At 49.8% G+C, this 13193-nt stretch overlaps 1 protein-coding gene across 2 annotated transcripts in view; it reads right to left on the bottom strand.

Annotated features, from left to right (window-relative positions):
* Positions 1-757: 757 nt before the first annotated feature.
* WSCD2 (WSC domain containing 2) overlaps positions 758-13193 on the bottom strand; it is a 102285-nt gene continuing 89849 nt past the window's right edge. For both annotated transcript variants that reach the window (XM_011377789.2, XM_011377791.2), the window contains 2 exons: positions 9130-9330; positions 758-2851 (listed from right to left, as the gene is read on the bottom strand). In XM_011377789.2, coding sequence (XP_011376091.1) covers positions 2499-2851; positions 9130-9330 — 554 coding nt within the window. In that variant the 3' untranslated portion in view covers positions 758-2498. The remainder of the gene's footprint in view (positions 2852-9129; positions 9331-13193) is intronic.

Genomic DNA, 13193 nt, shown 5'->3' with positions numbered 1-13193 from the left:
TTTCCACAGAAGCCCTCTGTTGTGTGAGGAGAGAGGACATAGGGCCCTCCTTCAAGAGTGTTTGAGGTTAGAAGCGGAGACTCACTCCACCCACCAGGGCACAGGGGGGCCTTCTCTTTCCCCTCGCACTCACTGACTTCCTTCCTGCACACGAGTGCACAGCACCGCACACTCCGGGATTCTCTCTCACACACACTCACAAATACACAAAAGGAACACCTTCCCTAGCTAACCTCTTCCATACCCATGCACCAACCCAATCAGGGACACTTACACCTCACTCTAGTAATCCCTCTCTTCCCATACCCCTTCCTCACACACGCAATTGCCAAAGACATAAGGTATGTGCAGAAGCCATCCCTCCACAATAGACAGGCTCCTTCTCACGCATGGGGTTCCTACACAATGGCCACTTCCTCTTCCATGTGTACACAATTCTGCACATGGGAACTCACACAGATACATTGTGATGTGACGATCATCACACCAGCATGGGGGATACAGTCTCATGACACAGAGGCAGCTGAACATAGAGGCCATTTTACACACCGAGGCACACAGTCCTTGACGGGCAGTTACAGAGTTACACAGACACGAAAGCAATTGTGAACCCCAGAACATTCTCTATCTCTGACACACACACACACACACACACACACACACACAACCAGAAAAACATCCCATATATGAACTCGCCTCACACAATACTCTACCACTTGGCAGAATTATCAACAAAACTCACTTTTAATGAGGGTGTTGACCTGAGGAATCTTCAGACAGGGGCTTGTGGCCTGAGTTGACCACCAGCAAAGAACTGGCCCAGGTCTTGGACCAAGAGGCTCCCAGAGAGAGCTGGCCTCTGAGTGGGAGGGGAGGCCACGCCCTCTGCTGCTTCTGGAGAGAAGACTAGACCAGGGGAAAGAAATACGTTACAAAATACATTCAGAGCCCCCTGGCTAGGCCCTGGGATGGCCCAAATCCTACGGATGAGGGGGTCAGGGGGAGAACAGAAGGCCCGATTCCCGGGCCCCTCTCTTTGCATGGCCAGGTTCCAAGAGGTGGAACATTATTAGTCATATTCCTCTTAAAAAAATATATCTCTTTACACTCACCTTCTCTATAGTCTCTTGGCTATTTGGGAATGAGAATTTACCTGCACCCCAAGGCTTCAGAAAGGCTGCTTGGGGTGGTGGGGAGGCTGCTCCAGACAGAAGAGTAAAGAGCTGTGAGCTATGGCTTTTGCGTCTACATGGTGGGGAATGGTATAGGAATGCAGGCGAGGGCTGGGGGCGAAGCCACTGGTCTCCAAGGTGGGGAAATTGATGGGATCCTGGATAGATGCTTTCTAAGATCAATGATCAGGGATTCAGATCCTCAGGAATCCTTTGGTTTGATGCCTCAGCATCAAGGGAACAGCATTTGTATGGAAATAAAGAGCCGTCCCATTCATTTCATTCCTTAAAGGATCCCCAAGGAAAGCTGGCTCCATTGGATTGTGATCAAGGGGTGGTCGATGGTCGGGGGTCTCTTCTGGGTTTGGTTCCCCCTGATTTGGAGCACCCTTGCTCTCTCACCTGGATAGCAAAAGACCCATTGGAAGGGGTCAGAAGGGCAGTGTAAGATCAATGTGCCAGACCCCACAATGGAGAGATGTGTTACTGGGGCTCTCATTTTTACTCAGATTCTGCATGTGGCCTATGGCCATCCTGGTGGGATAACTGTTGGTGCCTGAAGAACCCTGGAAATGGGATCGAGGATCCCAAGGGCACCTCCTAGATACAGCAAGGGAAGAAAAGGGCAGAATTCCAGCCTTAGCAGTGGGCAGGCAGTCAGATTGTTTCTCAGGAGCAGTGTGACCTGGGGGTGGGCCCATGATGCCAGTGACCCCACATGGTAGTGCCAATTAATCTACTGTGAGCACCAGTGCTTTCCCACCCCATACAGCGTGTCAGAAACCTAAGACTACAGAGAAACTTCCCAGAAATCTTTCTTCAAACAGAAGTGGCCTGGACGAACCTTGGTGCCAAGGCTTCCGGGGCGGGGGAGAGAAGGGGAGGCCATAAAAACAGCCCAGGAGAGAAGAGCATCTGGGGCTACTTTTTTACAACAGTCCCTTTAGCTCTTACATCAGGGTCCTCAACACCTGTGGTGAGGCACCCATGTCTCCAGGACACCCACGAGCCCTCCCTCCCACAAGGAGAAGGGAACCCAGAGTGGCGGGGGTAGGGATGTGGGAGGCAGAAGAGGGCCCATGTGGCTGGAACCCCCCAAATCAGTTGCCTCCTCCATCTCCAAAGGGGACTGAGAGCAGGTGGGGGGTGCCCGGGCAATCTCTTCCCTTGAGCCTCCTTTGTCATGCAGGAAACTCCTTGCAGGCCAACAGCAGCCAAATGGATTGTCCCCATACCAAAGAGAGGCCAGATGGGTTGGCGTCCCCAGGGTCTTGAGTCCCTTGCTTGGTCAGGACTCCCAGCCCGGTCCCCCCACCCCCCAACACGTCATCTGGGGTAGTAGTCGTCGGGAACGCCCGTGAGGTTCCTCCCTTTGAGGGCCGCGTCCACCATCTTGATGTAGGCGGAGATGGTCTTCTGCATGTCGGCGGTGTACGGGTCATACTCCAGCTTCCGGAGCCCGGAGCGCTTGAAGTTGCCGTCCTTCTGGCTCTCCACACAGAGCAGCCGGTCCTCCCTGACTGTCACACCCAGCAGGCCGACCATCCGGCCCAGCTGCACGAACAGGTCCTGCTTCAGGTCCTCAAAGTGCACCACCAGCACCTTCTTGCCGAACTTGAGCCAGTCCAGCGTGTGCGTGGCCCACCACGGGGCATAGTTCCTCACAAACTCTGGCCACTCTGTGGAGAGAGGAGGGGGCAGCTAAGTCGGAGGGGCTCAAAGCGTGCAGGTCAGGTGGCGCTGGCAGGGGCTGCAGTTATTCACAGCGCTGAAAATGCCATTACTCCTTGCAGATCTCCAGACTCATCCAGTTCCTCCCACCTCGGTGCTGCTGCTTCTGCCTGGAACATTCTTAGCCCTTCCTTCTCTTTGAGGATAATAATAACATCTGTTGGGTGCTCACTACATGCCAGGCACAGACCAATATAAACGTATGTTACTAACTTTTGATATTTCAATATATATTTATATTAATATACAGCATAATAAATGTATTAACGTAGCTATTCATTCATTCATTCTTCTCAACGACCCTATGAGGCAGGTTTCATCATTTTCTTCATTTAACAGAAGAGGAAACTGAGGCACAGAGAGGTTAGGTAACTTGCTCAAGGTCACACAGCTACTAACTGGAAGATCTAGGATTTGAATCCAGTCTGGCTTCAAAGTTTGGGGTTTTCACTATCAAGTTATCCTGTGTAGTAATACTTGTCCTGTGTAGTAATAGTATCTGCTTAGAGTATAATAATAAGGCCATTGTACAGAGTAAGTAGAAAAAGCATATAAAGGTTTTGGTATGGCGCCCATACCCAGTAGGTGCTCAGTATACACTGGCTATTATTATTACTGTGATTATTCTGGTCTCAGGTAAGATGTTGTCTTTCTCGACTCCCCAGGCTCAGGCCGGTGCCTCCTCTGGACTTCACAGTCCCCTCTGTACCCTCCACATATGTTATCTGTCTCGCCAACACATTGTGGGCTAGGCATAGTTAAGTCAGATTTTTTATACTGTCATCTTTCCACCTTTCTGTGCTACCTTTCTTTACTTTTTATTGAAGAATCATGTACTGTTTCTTTCTGCTGTTTGTTACCTTTCTATGGTAAAATGACAGGATGGATTGTCACCAAAATTGGGAAGGTGTGTTTGGGATTGTCTGACTTGAAAGACAGGCTATGATAGAATGCGGGAGATTCCTTGGGGAGCCCTGCAGAGGAATTGAGAGAGACAGCCAGCCAGCCCCTGGTGCTGCTGAAACTCTGACAGAAGCAGCCTGGGTTACAGCATGGGTGGGTGGGTGGCCAGAAAAGATGGTGGGGATGGTGAAAGAAATTGCAGCCTCTTTTCTGAGTGCTCGCTGGAGGGAGAATCACAGGGCAGGCGCTCCAAAACCCGGAAGCCAGATCCACTGATTTTCACGGGCAACACCACCCACGCCATCCAGAAGGATTTGTTGACTGAATGAGCATCACTGAGTCTCCCAAGCTAGGCTGGGGAGCCCAGCTGGTTCTTAATAATGAAATCCTCATCCCTTGCTGGGTACTCACAATCTCATTTAATCCTAACGATTACCCTGAAAGGAAAGGACTGCTGTTCACTTATCACCGCTGAGGAAACTGAGGCTCAGAGAGGTGAGGTGACTTGCCCAAGGCCACACAGATAGGAAGCACCATTCAGACCAGGCCTGCCTGATTCCAGGTCCCGATCATTCCCAGGTACCAGCAGCCTCACCCCCACTTCCTTCCACTGCCTTACAACCAGCAGGGGCTCAATAAATGGTTGCTGAACTAAATTGAAATTCCCAACTGCCACCACACTGAGATGTGATAAAGGACTCTTCTTTCTTTTCAGAACACATCAGAATCTGTGGTGGGGCTCCTGCTCCTCCAGTGCCCCGGAACACCATGGATGCTTGAGAAATATTTATGCTGGTGACAAGGATATTTTTTATCCTTAAAATAGGTTATTTACAATGTATCTGGCTAATTGGGCCCACACTGTTCTAATGGGTTAAGACCAGATGTATCTGGGTGATTAGAAAAAAATTTAGCATGTGTATAGTCTATTTTACCCCTTTTTAGAATTTCCCCACTCCTGAGTCACCTCACAGCATCCCTGGTGATTCAGGATACCTGCTGCTGCCTTGGCAGAAGCCCAGGTGAATGGAGATGACACTTGGACAAGCAGTGACACACAGGTCTGGACTTCTAGGCTTGGCCACTTCTGACCATCTCAAGTGGCTGCTGAAGGAAGGCTGCAGGGTTGTCCTAAGGAAAAGGAAGGGCCGTTCTGCGTGGTGGTCAGGATTCCCTGGCTGGTGCCCCTAGCCGTGGATGCAGGTGGGATGGAGATGATATGGCATCCTTGTTGACTGCAAACCTCCCTGGGATGGGAACATATGTTGCTTGAGCACCTACTGAGTGTCAGGGCTGTGTTGGGCACTTCACATGCACTATCTCATACAGCGCTCACAAGAAGACTAGAGAGTAGGAATTACTAGCCAGATTTTACACACGGGGAAAAGGAGACTTAGAGGCATGAAGCCACTTGCCAAAGGTCACACAGTGGGCGTCCAATGCAGGAATCAAACCCATGCTTATCCCAGACTGAGCCAGGCTTCCACCCTCCCAGCAAACCCTTTGAGAGTTCCTGATCTGATCAGCTCAGGCACCCTTCTCGCTCCAGATTCTAGTCTACTACTGCTCACTTCATTTTCAGGCGTTGTCTAAGACACAGCGTCTGTTCACAGATAACTTTAAAGTCAGACTGCCAGCGTTCAAAACCCAGCTCCTCTCGACATCTGCTGTGTGACGTCGGGGACCTTAGTCCATCTCCTCGAGTCTCAGTTTACCCACCTGTAAAATGGTGATTGTGCTAAGATCTGCATCCTAAAGGCAGTGCAGATGGAACAGAATCAGATTTGAAAGGCCCTAGCACAGAGCCTGGGATACGGGAGGTGCTCGATAAATGTTGGTGCCTGTTACGATTAATCCTAATGTTGGCCCCCAGCTTCTCTGAGATGCCCCACTTGCTCCATCATTTTAGTCAGAGCTTCCCTCCAGCACCGCATTTGATACCCAGGCTGTTTCAGCAGCAGAGGTCTCCCTCCACCCACCATGGACGGATTCCCCACTTGAAGCTCCTCAGTTACTTCATGGGAAAGGAGAAGAATAAAAATTAAAAACAAAAGCCCTCGATTAGCTCAGGTTTTCCAGTGATTGATGGTTGCCTTCACATTGGGGGATAAAGGCACACCAAGTCACGGACCACCGGTAACAGGGGCCGGTTCCCCTGGAACTGTCACACATGTGGGCCGGGCAGGGCATGGGCTGGCCACTCTTCGCTCCATCTTCCTGTCCAGAGGAGGAACTGGGGACTGATTAATAGCTTAACTGTACTTAATTCTCCATGGAATCATTAAACAGTCTCTGTTTCATTAAACAGATCCAGGACAATTCACCTTGTGTAATCATATCACATAAAACTTTGCTTTGGACACACTCCAGGGAGATTGTAAAATTAACGTTACGGAACCAAAAGTCAAGGTGGGGGGTACTGTAGGAGCTTTGACTCAACTATAACTGGGAGTAAAAAATGGCCAGGATGGGGTGACCTCTGCTCTGAGGTGGGTGATCCTCATGTTCTAGGCCCAGGGCTTCCTAAAGAAGCAATTCTCAAATTCAAGTGCACACAAAGCTTCAGGGGGAATCTTGTGAAAAGGCAGATTCTGATCAGTAAAGCCTGGGGGTGGGGGATGGGGGCCTAAGGTTTGCTTTTCTAAAAATCTCCCAGGTAAAGTCAGTGCTGCTGGTCCACAGGTCACACTTGGAACATAGAGGATTTAAAGGAGTGAGTCTGCAACGGAGGGTGGGGGTGCATCAGAAACACCTGGAGGGATTGCCAGTCCCCCTCCAGGAGTTTCTGAGTCATAAGGTCTGGGGTGGGGCCTGAGAATTTGCATTTCTAACTAGTTTCCAAGTGATATTGACATTGCTGGTGCAGGAGCCCTAAAGTACCAGCAAACTTAAGTGCTTACAGGGGCCAGATGTTAACACAAATGAGAGAAATGGGCTGAGGGGTGACTGTGGGGCTTGGGTTCTTTGGGGAAGGCTCTCACAGAGCACCTGAAGACCTGGGTTGGGCCTGGGAGGGGGCATTGGGATAGGCCTCCCATTCCAGAATAATGTGGGGACCCCCACTATGAAATGTGTATGCCGGAACCCTCTCTCTCCCACCCCCTGCAGCCTCTTGGCTCAGCCGTCCTGATGCCTCTTTTATCTTTGGTTTTAAAGCTCCCAGTTGTCTTGAGTAAAGAAAAAGAGGCAAGGCAGCTCCTGGGAGTTAACACTGTCTGAACCTGAGACAAGGGGCTATGCCGGGAGGGGAGAACCTCTGAGTGCATCAGAGGGTCAGTGACACCCCTGGGAAGGAGAGAGTAGCCGATGCCTGGGTGTGAATCCCAGTTCCATCAACACCTGGGTCCTCAGTCACGTGACTCGCTCCCTTGCTGGGATGGTTTTCTCACCTGTGAAATGGAATGTTAGGATGATTATGGTCACTTTCCTTACCTCCTTGGTAATTAGAAGGTTTAAATGAGATAATGAAAGCCAAGTGCCTGGTTTCCCATGAGCTTCCCAAGTGAGTCCCCTCCTTTTTCACTTGGGGCAGCAGAATGGCTGGGAAGTGAAGAGCTGGGTTCTAGTCCTGCTACTATGTGTCCAAGTGACCTTGGCAAGTGCCAGCCTCTTTCTGGGCCTCAGTTTCTCCATTAATAAACAGAGGATGAATCAGTGGCTCTCGGTCCTGCCTGTACACTGGAAGCAGCTGGGAGCTTTGAAAAATACAGATGCCCAGGCTCCGCTCCAGTAATGGTCCAGGGTGTAGCTTGGGCACTGGGATTTTCCCATACTGCTCTGATGGTTCTGCTGTGCAGCTGGGGCTGAGAACCACTGGGTTCAGTGATCTCCCAGGTTCTTTCCAACTTGACAAGCAGAGTCTCTGCTCAGGGGACCAGCTCCTGCCATTTGCATCTGCAGACTTCTCAGCCGGGCCCTGACCAGTGCTCACTGCCAATTGTTCTACAAATAAATAATTCAGAGGCTTCTTCACTCCTGGGAATAAGAGAACAAATGCCACCACCTGTCCAAGCTTCCACCCCCTCATAGAGGGGGAGCCAGGCAGTGGAGAGACAGATGAGGCCCCTTGAGTGAAAGGAACCCAGGGCACAGTTGGTCAGGCAGGCCCAAGAGTTTTAATCAATGACATCAATGTTTAGGGTGTGATTGGTGAATCACTGAGTTAACATCATCCCGCCATGCTCAGGTCCTCTTTGGGGAGTCGGGGGGTGGCTGGGGCTTTGGAGCAGCTGGGAGCCAAGGGGAAGGTTTGGAGGAGCAGGAAGCACCTCTGGGCTTGAGGCTGGAACAGCTTGGCTTCTGGAGGGTGGATGAAGTGGCGGTGGGGGCGGGGCTCACATTTACAGAGCATCTGCTGGGAGTCAGAGGCTCTGGGATGGGTGATTTATAACCACTGATATTTCATCTGGCCTGTCATCATAGGTTAGCACAGTGGTTAAGGGCGTCAGCTCTGGAGCAGGATTCCCTGGGTTCAAACCCCAGGTCCACCATTTCCTAGTAAAAGTTCCTTTACCTCCCTGGACTTAGCCTCTCCCAAAACGGGTTAATTGTGGGGATACCCCTGGGTGTGATTCTCTGATGATGGTAATTGACATGGGCTTTCGAGATCCTGGGCAGTTAAAGGTGTACCCAAGATGCCAGAACCTGGGTCAGAAAGTTCTCACCACTACGCTGGGCTGCCACCTCACCTTAAGACACAGTAATTACCTGCTAATAAGTGTCAGAGTCAAACCTCAGACCATTTTAATGAAGTTCGGTGCTCAGGGGCTGTCACTGTCACTTCATAGCTGTGTGACCTGGGGCAAGTTACTTACCCTCTCTGAGCCTTCCAACCCAGCCCAGAGTTGTTGAGAATTTCATTAAAATAATGCTCTGTAAGTGATCTCTTGGCCTTGGCTGGATTCAGGTCTCCTGACTCCCAGGAAAGGGCTCTTGAACTTGCTACAATCAACCCCATGTGAGGGTCTCCATTTCCATGAGTACCATCTACAGCCTTTAAAGGGTTAAATTTTTAGAGTGCTCTCCCCCGCCCCATTATCGTCCCCTATTTTACAGATGTGACAATGAAGTCCCAGGTAATCTTGCTGTCAGGGCCCACGTCCTTCACTACTATGCTATCATAAAAGCCCAGCTAACAAAGGCTGATGCTTGAGGGTGTGGTGGGACGTGGGAAGTGCACCTCCCAGGCTATATAAGCTGAGGAAGTGGAATCTCAACCTCACACGCATGCCTGCCAGGATGCATCCTGGATTCCGAGACAGCACTGGCTCAGTGCACTGTCCCCTGCCCCCCAAGGCCCTGTGCCTCCCCTCTCAAGTAGTACCTTTGCCCTTCCAGTGGGCATGTGCAGCAAAGCCGATGTGGCCACCGTACTTGCGGTTGAACTCCGCCATGAGAGCCTTGTAGGGGTTACGAATGAGCAGGATGGCGGCATCAAAGGCCTCGATCTCCTTCTGGCCGCTCTCGTGTGTCTTGATGCAGATGGTCCTCCCGCTGCGCCAGTGGTCCCGCTCACCTTTAAACCCTTCCCACAGTCAGAGGGTGGGGGACATGGCAGGTGAATTGGGGAAGGCAAAAAGTCCACCCCACCCCGTTCTGAGCCACCTCAGGAGTCCTCATATGTTCGCTCACTCATTAATTCTTTCGTTTACTCGCATATTTATTGAGCGCCTCTTATGTGCCAGGCATTGTGCTGAGAGCTGGGGATAAAATGATTTGCAAAAAGGTCCATGGGTCTTACTGTTTTTGAGAGCCAGATTATTCAAATAGTGACACAAATGAATGTAAAGTCACTGCCCTGGTCAGTGCTTTAGAGAGAAGTATTCATACTTGGGCGCTGTGAGAGAAGCCTCACAGTGATGTGTTGGATGATGGACGATTGATTCCTCTTTAGGTGAAGTCTATAACCCCACCCCACTGATGTTGGGCATGGCCATATGACGTGCTGAGGCCAGTGGAATGAGGGTGGAGGTGGGTCTCTGTCAACATCTCAAGGTGCATCACATGTGTCTCTTTATTATTGTGTGCTTTCGCAATCACTGTGAGAACATGTCCTGGAGGGCTGTTGGTCCCAGATGGTGAGAAACACATGGAACAGATGTGGGTCTGACCTGCAGCCTGGAGCTGAGCAGCCCAGCTAGCCTAACCTAGATCACTGATCTAGTCAGGCGGCATCCAGAAAGGTGTTCTGGGGGAAGAAATGCTTAGCCGAGGAGGAATTTACTAGCCCCAATGAGAAGGGAATGGTGGAGGGAACAGCATGTGAAAAGATCCTACGGTCCGTGGGAAGAGATGGGTGACAGAGGAGTGACTGCTAAGTGAGAGCAGAGAGCAAGAGGGGAGTGTGAGGCTGGAGGGAGTTATGGGGGATGCGACGAGGAATTCAGTCCTAGACCAGAAAAAAATGGGCAGCCCCTAAAATGATTTAAGCGAAAAGAAGAAGGGACATGATTCAGTTTTCATTTCAAAAGCTGAGTAACTGCAAGTTCTGAATAGCTGGAGAATGGAGAAAGCTCCTATAGCACTGACCCTGGGCTGAACCCTTTACATATATTAGGCAACTTCAATTTTAAAGATAAGGAAACTGAGGCCCAGAGAGATCAACTAACTTGCTCAAGTTACAGAACTAGTGAGAGTCAGAGACGAGATTGAAACCCAAGCTATATAGATGACCAAGACTGTGTTCTTCACCATCCGAGCTTCCTAGTCTCAAGAAAGCTAAGGCATTTGGATAGTATCTTGAAAGGCAAGGAGAAATATTATTGTACTAGTTCTTCAAGATACTGGCTGTGTTCCTAATGAGTAATCCTGGACATCGTGTCATCTCTTTGGGCCTCAGTTTCCTCATTTGTATAATGGAACCATGCGGCTTTCTTTCACAGGGCTGGTGTGAGAAATCAATGAGACATGTAGTAAGGTTTCAATAAATGGCAGCTAGTGCAGAACAAGTCTCAGGGGAAAACCCTGCTTCATCAATCCTAGAGTAATTTCTTCCCTACCCACTCACAACAGTTCTAAGGCATTGTGCTCTGGCTTTTAAGGTGGATTAAGGTGAGGCTAGCATGATACCTACTCCTGTTCCTGAAGATCTGGGTTTGGAGAGGTGCAGCCCCCCTCACAGGGCCACAGGGCAGAAGAGCCAGGAATGGAATCTGTTTCCTGAGTCAGATGGCATCCTGGGAATTGCCAAGCCAAGTTGCAGGGATGAGCCTAGCCTTGCAAATTAACACTGGCCCATATTCATGAGAAAATGTTAACCCACCGTCTTTGAGGACCATGGGAAGCACAGAATCATGGGAAAAATTGCTTCCTGAGGGCAATGAGGAATGCGGTACGGCAGCTTGAGAGAGAGCTTGGGACACAGACATTTACCCACAAGGTGGCACTGGATACAATTTAATGTCATGCTGTCATGCGTTCCACTGGTAGAGCTCTTCATGACACGGACAAAGGACTTCCCATTTACAATTTCATTTTTCCTTCACCAAAATCCATTTAACCATGAGCACAGCAATGGAAAAACACAAGAAGGAGGTACACAGGAATCTACCAGATTCTCAGAGAAGAAAAATCGTCAGATACACGGCAGAATGGTCAAACTCGTGTAAATCAGCTCCATGCATTGTGAGAATCACACTTCTCTTTGTTTCATGGTGGAGTCAACCTAGCACAGTATTTATCAAGATAAAAAAAGAAAAACTAGGAATATTAGAAAAAATTTGCTCCAGATTCTAGATTTTGGTTGCCTGGGGAGTTAGTCTATACAGAGTATTGGAAATGTAGGGAGGTAAGAAAAATTCCATTTAGCAGAATGTCTCCCAGGGAGAGGAGAGTTTTATGTCCACAAAGCAGGCTTTGAGAAGCTACATTAAACAAGCTTGCCTGAGGAACAACAGATGGTTGCTCAGCTGTCCCCTAAGAAGGTCCTTCTAGGGGGGATCAGGGATGCAGAAGAATCTGGGATGCAAGCTTGGGACCAGGGCAGAATTGCTGAACTCCATTTCCAGTGGCCTCCCTTCTCTATTTTTCTCTTACACAGGACCCAGCACCTCCTGTACATAAATGTGAAATATTTAAATCATTACTTTGAAGGGTCACAAGAAAGCAGCTTGTCTGGGGCACCCACATGACCTTCAAACTCTAGGGGCTGGACAATTGTCCTAGAATTTGGAGGAATGACCTTGTGGTTTCAGACCACAGAAAGAACAAGATAGATTTTCTCCTTCTCTTCCTCCCATCTCCCAATATTATAGTTGCCTATATGCATTTTGCCATTAGGTCAACTGAGGCACAGAGAAGGGCAGTGGCAGAGACTCCACATTTTTGCAGGGCCTGGTGTTTACTGGGGTAGGAGAGGCCCACTCCTGGCTCTGGACATGGACATCCCAGAGACTGATAGTCCTCTAGAAATAATAGAGTTTGTTTTGAGGTAGTCCTTAGAAATTCTTGTCCTGTGTCAGCTGGACTGAGAGGATGCCTCATCAATCTCCTGCTCCGTCTGTGGGCCTCCAGGGGCGGAGAAGGGCTCTCCCTAACTCTGGGGTGTTATCTCAGTCCCTTCTTCCTCAGAGATCTAGGCTCTGAGACCTGACAGGCCACAGAGCTAGAGCCTGTACTCAGGGCTGAGGGGTCCCCAAGATGGGGAGGGGGGACAGAGAAGGGAGATAAAGCCTAGGGAGAGAGAAGAGACCAGAAACAGAAAGATGTCTGGAGAGAGGGATGGTTGAGACAAAGGAAGGGAGTAGAAGGGAGAGAGAAACAGACACAGAAACAAAATAAGGAGAGAACGAAAGAGACACAAGACAGGGAAATAGAGGGAGACAGAGATACATACGAGACAGAGAGACACACAGAAAGGCAGAGGTAGAGAGAGAAAGATCGAGACAGAGAGAGAGACAGGTAGACAGATGGACAGAAAGAGACAGATGAGTGGATGGACAGTCACAGAGAAAACCATGCTTTGCAAATAGCCAACCTCCCTGGGTCAGGGAAAGAGAAGGCAGAACTCAAATGGGACAGACACTTGGATTCTGGGAGGGAAGGGTTCTTCCCTCCCTCTCTCCCTCCCTTCCTTCCCCTTCCTCAACAGCCCTTTGGTGGGTTGGGTCTTTTGCCAGGATGAAGGAAGAAAAGGTTACAGAGAAAATGGAGGGAGATGAGAATGTCAGGCTGCCCTGCAGACCTAGGAGGGCCCCGCAGCGGGGGGCACCCACAAGACACATGCTTGCTACAGAGGAGGAAACTGAGGTCTCAAGTAGAGGGAGATATGTGTCTCCAGTTCTCTACCTAGTTAGCAGAGATTAGGGAAGAAACTCTAAAGGGCTTAAATAAATCAGCGAGAGTCACTCGAGCATCAGCTGATATAGAAACCACCCCACTCTGGGCCCA

Source organism: Pteropus vampyrus, unplaced genomic scaffold, assembly GCF_000151845.1.
Source record: "Pteropus vampyrus isolate Shadow unplaced genomic scaffold, Pvam_2.0 Scaffold322, whole genome shotgun sequence".
Taxonomy (NCBI): domain Eukaryota; kingdom Metazoa; phylum Chordata; class Mammalia; order Chiroptera; family Pteropodidae; genus Pteropus; species Pteropus vampyrus.
The sequence above is the reverse complement of the archived record's forward strand: the minus strand, read 5'-3'. Positions and strand labels throughout refer to the sequence as shown.